The sequence below is a fragment of the Alosa sapidissima genome, chromosome 5 (assembly GCF_018492685.1).
Source record: "Alosa sapidissima isolate fAloSap1 chromosome 5, fAloSap1.pri, whole genome shotgun sequence".
NCBI lineage: Eukaryota > Metazoa > Chordata > Actinopteri > Clupeiformes > Clupeidae > Alosa > Alosa sapidissima.
Window position 1 is genome coordinate 25,246,931 of NC_055961.1, and position 6,350 is coordinate 25,253,280.

At 44.1% G+C, this 6,350-nt stretch overlaps 1 protein-coding gene across 4 annotated transcripts in view; it reads left to right on the forward strand.

Annotated features, from left to right (window-relative positions):
• Positions 1–274: 274 nt before the first annotated feature.
• The window catches only part of dpysl3 (dihydropyrimidinase like 3), a 30,512-nt gene continuing 24,436 nt past the window's right edge, over positions 275–6,350 (forward strand). For 2 of the 4 annotated variants that reach the window (XM_042092548.1, XM_042092549.1), the window contains exon 1: positions 275–646. In XM_042092548.1, the coding sequence (XP_041948482.1) occupies positions 290–646 (357 nt within the window). In that variant the 5' untranslated portion in view covers positions 275–289. Of the gene's footprint in view, positions 647–3,575; positions 3,781–6,350 lie in introns of those variants that run through there. The other 2 variants (XM_042092550.1, XM_042092551.1) reach the window with 1 other exon arrangement.

Genomic DNA, 6,350 nt, shown 5'->3' on the forward strand with positions numbered 1-6,350 from the left:
TACATGCAGTTTCACTGCCTCGCCTGCAAAACTACCTGCATTCCCAAATCTCTAGCACCAACGTTCTGTTTCACTTTTATGTGCTTTGTTCTGTGTTTTTGGCATGCCTCGAAAGACACACTCTTTTAACACACGGCTCCGCTTCCGAAGAGGCATGACTGTTGTCATGGGACCCAAGACAGCAGTGCCACCTCTGGTTTAGAATTTCTCTTCACCGCGTGCGCCCTGAACTGTCCCGGAGCGGAAAGACTTCATTCGCCCTCTTTTTCTCGCAGTGCTGCTTTAGATCATGGCTGAGCGCAAGTGGAACAGGGACAAGGAGAATGACTTGCCGGTTTACCTAGCTCGTCCGGGCACTGCTGACCAGGTGCCCCGTCAGCTTCACGGCGGGTTCTTCTCCAATGTGGAGGGTGCGTATGATAGCAAAACCCTTGATTTTGATGCGCTGAGTGTTGGACAGAGAGGTTCTAGAACACCGCGAACTCCCAAAACAGCACAGACATCCCCGGAGGCAAAACCCACAACTGCTGGAGGAAGTCAAATCACTATCAAACCGACCGATATCGGACAGGATCAGAAAGAATTGGGCGTAGAAATAAAAACTACAACAGGAAAGGAGATTCTGCAGAATCTGGATTCTGACAAGGTAAGTGGGTGCATAACTCTTCATCTTAAACGTTCTTAATGCTGTAAAATACAATAATGTCTATTCTAAGGATGTTGCAGCAAAGACCTTGGTTAATTAACGTCAGCTGTCTTGTACCACCTCTCCCTTATGCACAGGGGTATGCTGGAGCTGAAAACTTTATTTTAGCTTCCCAGGGGCAGCAATGACAACAAGAGCTATAGCAACAATAAAAAGCTGTAATTAGCCTAATAGGCTACATTAATAATCTTAATTCTAAAACTACTGGGACTTGGCCACCCACCACAAAAATAAGAGTTTATAGATTTTATTATAGTATATTACTTATATCATATACATTTACTTATAGTAGCCTATGACAGTGACATTTTTTTATCTTTAGTGTACTAACACTAAGCACACGAATTATAAGAAGAATCATTGCATTTTTTCATAATTGTAATTGGGGTGTTGGTGTTGCTGATATTGTAGCCTACTTTTGTTTTGTAGAAATAGTGGTAAAGCTACACCCATAACAACTTCAGCAACAATCTGATATGAACATTTGATCTGTTAGTAACGGTTTCAAACATGTAGGTAGACAGTGACTGATCAAAATAATATAACATACTCAATCTTAACTATGGTCAAATAGCTGATTCAAATGCTCCAATTGAATTTAGTTACCCTCTCTGGATTTCCAGGGTAAACCTCAAGTTCAGTTAAGGCAACAACCACCTTGGTTTAGGTGTTGCCAGCTGGAGCTAAGTAACACTATACTGGAGACACACTTTGTTTTGATGTTGTACTTTGTTGTTGCATGGTGGGTCTGGCAGTCCTTGTTATTCAGAAATGAAGTAATATTCAACATTGTTTCATATTAATGTTTCATATTATTATTCATGAACGAGACCATGTTGCATGCTGATACTGCACTATGAACAATAAATTGATCGATTGATATGAAGTCGCGTATATCTGCTGAGCTAAAAGAGGTGAAAATGAACCCTTAAGAACATTTCTGCATTTCTTTATATAGACTTCACAGTTTTTTTTCAAAGTAAGGCAGTGTTATGGACATATAAAATCTCTTTTCATTTAGCCACTATCAACTGTCTTGCTCCCTGGCTCTGTCCAGCCAGGACCCAGACCTTCTGAACCATCAGTGCACATTATTGATATGATGTCATATAAGTATCATGATTTGTACCATGACATCAACCCTGTTCTGTGTGTGTGTGTGTGTGTGTGTGTGTGTGTGTGTGTGTGTGTGTGTGTGTACCACGGCCCCCATGTGGAGAAACCAGAAGCTGCACTGCTACAGTTCTCTGTGCATCAGCTAGTTGACTCAGCAAACCCATCATGAATTAGACAAAGTTATCAGCATTCATGTGCCCTCTGTACCTATAAGACTGTCCTTGTATTGAAAACCTTCATGACAACATTTCCCAGATATCTTGAAAGTGGACATGTCCTTGTATGTTAAAAAGAGCAGAAATTCGTCATTGCATTGTCATTGTTCTATTGTTGCCCTTTCTAATCTCATTCAAAGATTATACATCTATGCCTGTGTGATGAGATGCCAACAGTTCTTGAGGGAGAATGATTAAATTTTAGGACTCCATTCTCTAATGGAGATGAATATTGAGCCATATAGAAAAACAATGACTTGCACATTTTCTGCCAGGAAGACAGGATGATGACAAAGAAGCACACAGTGTGCCAATATGTCTGGGTGTGGGCTTGTTTACAGATGGGTGAAAAGTGATGTAAAAGTGTATCTGTGCGGTGTATATAGATACCTGCACGTTTCAGTATCTATTATGCAAGGTATTTCACCCAATTTCTTTAGTCTCCTAATATTTATTGGCCAGTAAATGGCAAGCTAATGCTGTCGGCCACCTATTAGCTTCCATTAGAGCCGAAGCTGGTGTGTAATCCTAAGTTGGAGATGTCAGCCTGTTGTCACATTGTATACCACACAGTGGCACAATGTATAAACAACCAGCAGTCCTTGCCCCTCCACAGCAGCTGAGGCTGGCTGCTACATGCCCAGACCAGACCCCTGTAACACAGTTGCTTTTTTTTTTTTTTTGGCTTGTTGAGCACACACTCTGTGGTCTTCATTACCGGCTGTGGGTATTAGCGCAGGGCAGGGTGTGGAGGGGGCCAATGAGAGGGTAGGGTAGGGGGTCCGCACACACAATGGGGACACATGGCTGGATGTGATGTAGCTCTGGAGGCTCACCAGCTGTTACTGTGCACCGGGTCCCCAAATCCACCCACCCACACATCCACTCCACCCCACCCCACCCCACCCTCTCCTCCTGTCTCCTCCCATCTCCTCCCCCTGAGGTTCATACACTCAGCTTCAGTCAATAAAGCCTCAGCGCTGCTGGCTCTTGAGACTGAATGTGATTGATGCATTTTTAATAACGATGAAGTCACACAGAAGCCTGTTGTATGCTTGACCCATGAGGACATGGAACATGATTTATTTTTGGGGAGATGGTGCAATATTCTTGGTTAAGGATGAGGACCAGCTTTAGTCGGCTGTAACTATAACATATGCATTTAATTAGATAACACCCTATTTGATTAAACATTTTTCTACAAAACAGTGTTTGAGCCTCACAAATCTCTTTTTACAAGTTGAACCTAAATCTTTAGTGAAGAGGGCATGTGCATGTTTGACTGTCAATGAAATGAAACAGTCAAACATGACCCAAATGAAAGGGTATCTCTGTGATTAATTGAAGAGTAATGCCCTTGTCATTTAATAGCAGTCCAGTAGTCTAAATTGCCATTGTCCTCAAGGGCCCAGTTGTAGTCGCAGATATCACTGTTGCAGTGTCACACGATTCGTGTAGTGCCCTCTTGTGGACTTTGTTCAAACTACATCTGCCGAGGGAGACTATTGAGCGGAGGGAGGAGTCCGGCAGACTAGCGCTTTTACTGACTGAACGCTCTTGTTCACTACGAGGAGGCACCAAACATTTCTCAGAGGGTGGCGACCATTCCCCAATTTCCAATTCAGACACCAGCTGCAAATCCCACGCATTTGAAGACAATTACAAACGTTTTATTTGGGCTTACAGGGCAGCAAAGACGCACACATGTCTTACCAAGGCAAAAAGAATATCCCGAAGATCACAGTAAGTGCTTTATTGTCTAGTTTATCTGTAATTTAGTGTTGGGTGTTAGCTCTGCACTGATTTGCTTTGTGTCTATCGCTTACGGTTTTATGCAACTGTTCCGTGCTGACGTGAGGATGACAGCAGACACATTTGTTCTCAGTGCTGCGTATAATGTATGTAACGGGATAAAAATGTGCGAACTAGGGAGGCTTCCATAGTGACAGCCAGAGAGCCAGAACAAGGCGTTTTCTTAAAGGTAAATTACGTCCCTCTTTATAGGATGTTGCGAGTTCTTGCGGCACATTTGATAGAGGCTGCGGCACTGCCCCGCATTGGCTTACTGTATAGCCTATTTAAAGTGAACCATCTCCCTCAAAACTCTATTCAGGCTGGATACTGTTACGCAGTTTTCATTAAATAGCTATTTTTTCAGTTATTGTAGGCATCAGTTGGATATAGGTCTCATCTTCAGATGGCAATGGCCTATAAAAAGGGCGTACTACTTTCTATTAACAGTGTGTATGTGTGTGTCATGCGTCAATGTATTTTATATGTATTTACAGTTTTGTGCGTAACGTAGCCTATATAAAACACTGCATCTCAATCACAAAATTGCTGCAGAAAAAAATACTTGACATTACCGATAAGCCTGAGAGACCCGGCCGCAAATCGTCGATTTGATTTGATGTGCAGCCCAACGTACACGACACTATTGTTTTAAAAATTAAGTTTGACTGAAACATTTTGTTTTGGTATGCATGGTAACATCAACGTATGCGAGAGCGCCAGACGGGTCTGCATAGCTGGTAGAATCCATTGTTGCGGCTGAGTACCGCTCGGGATCTTGGAAGAGACGCCCTTTGTCTCCTTTACAAATGTCTAGGAGCTTGCCAGAGGGAAGCTGCGTGGTGGACCACGCAATGAGGGGACCCGTGGGGGGATTATTTGGAAAGAATCCAACTTCTGTGCATTTTGCATGGCAGCTTGCTAAAATTTGTTGTATAATAGGCTAATGCGGTGTTTTCTGAACTGGCTGTTCCCTGCCCGGCTCTCTCTCACTGTTGCACACTTGTGCGCTGTGCGGCTCAGTGCAACGCGCTCGTGTCTGATTAGGGTGGCGGCTCACCGTTACCAGCGATATATCAGACATAAAGGTACCGCAGCCGACTGGGTCACTCACCGGACTATTTCAGCTGCATGATGCATTCTGCGTGTTTTATCAAAAATTAAGCTTTACCACCGATGAAACTATAAAATAAAACCCGGCTTACTGAAAATTAGTCGAGAAATTATTTTGGAGATGCAGTTTTGATGACCATTGCAATTAGCCATTATGATAGATGATCAAACTGTATACTCTGTTTATTGATAATTGCATTAGCAGTTGTACAGTATGAGCACAGTGTGCACCAGCTATAGCTGTCTTTCTACTCACCGCCTGTGCACCTGCTTCTTGCCAGCGCTTGGACTAGAACATGATCAAGTAATGTTCTAGGTGTGGTTGGCTTTTTCCATGGCTTCACAGTAGTGCAGTGTAATGCCGAGCATGTCATCAATAATGTCCTGCAGCTGGATGGTGCAGTCACAAGCAGAGATGACAGGGGCCTGCCCAGTAAGAGAAAGCCATTTCCCTTTCTGGCACCACAAAAGTGGCCCTGTTTAAGCACGCACGCACACCCACACCCACATACACACACACACACACACACACACACACACACACACACACAAACACACAAACACTCACAGATAGACACACACTCTCACTCTCTCACTTTCTCTCTCTCTCTCTCACTCTCTCTCTCTCTCTCTCTCACACACACACACACACACACACACACACAGTGGCAGGGGCAGACAACCTCGGAGGCCTCAGTGCTGGCAAACTCTCCAGCTGTACCCAACTTACCTTCTCCATGGAAACGGGCATGCAGCGGAGAGGTAAAATAATATGTAGGCCACAAGGCGGTTTCGCAGAGCTGTCAGCAAAATCACTGGGAGCTCTGGAACTCTCCCTGAGGTGCTGGCTTACGGATGTATAAGAGAATGTTCTATATGCCCCCAGCTTCAGTGTTAAGTGCACATTTAAAAGAACCATAGGTCTGTTACAGGCCAGCTTGGCCTTGTGTCTCACAGACCTCTGGTCAGTACAACAATGGAGGGTGTAGGCCAGGCTGCCATGGCAACGTCATCACATCTGTCAATCAGTGGATGAAATCTGTGATTGAACAATATGCTCTGCAGTTGGTTTTTCAGACGGCAATCTGTTTGAATTGATAGGTCCTGTTGTTTTGTTTTTTTTCCCATGAAAGCTGCGTTACAATGCGCTTATGCAGGACCGGTAAATATTTTGGGTCACTAGGCAACAGGGTTGAAGCGGGAGCTCTGGCTTGGAGGCGGACCGGTTTTCCCCCTCGATCCATCTCTCCTCGCTCCACTAACACACAAGTGGATTCCAGCTAATGGCGCTCTGAGTAATATGGTCTTGTCTGGGCATTTTTGGACCTTTTGCATACCCCCACCCCCCACACACTGTTTCTAGAAACATGTGGAAACAGTATTCCTGCTCAAAAGCAGTGCTTGTCATG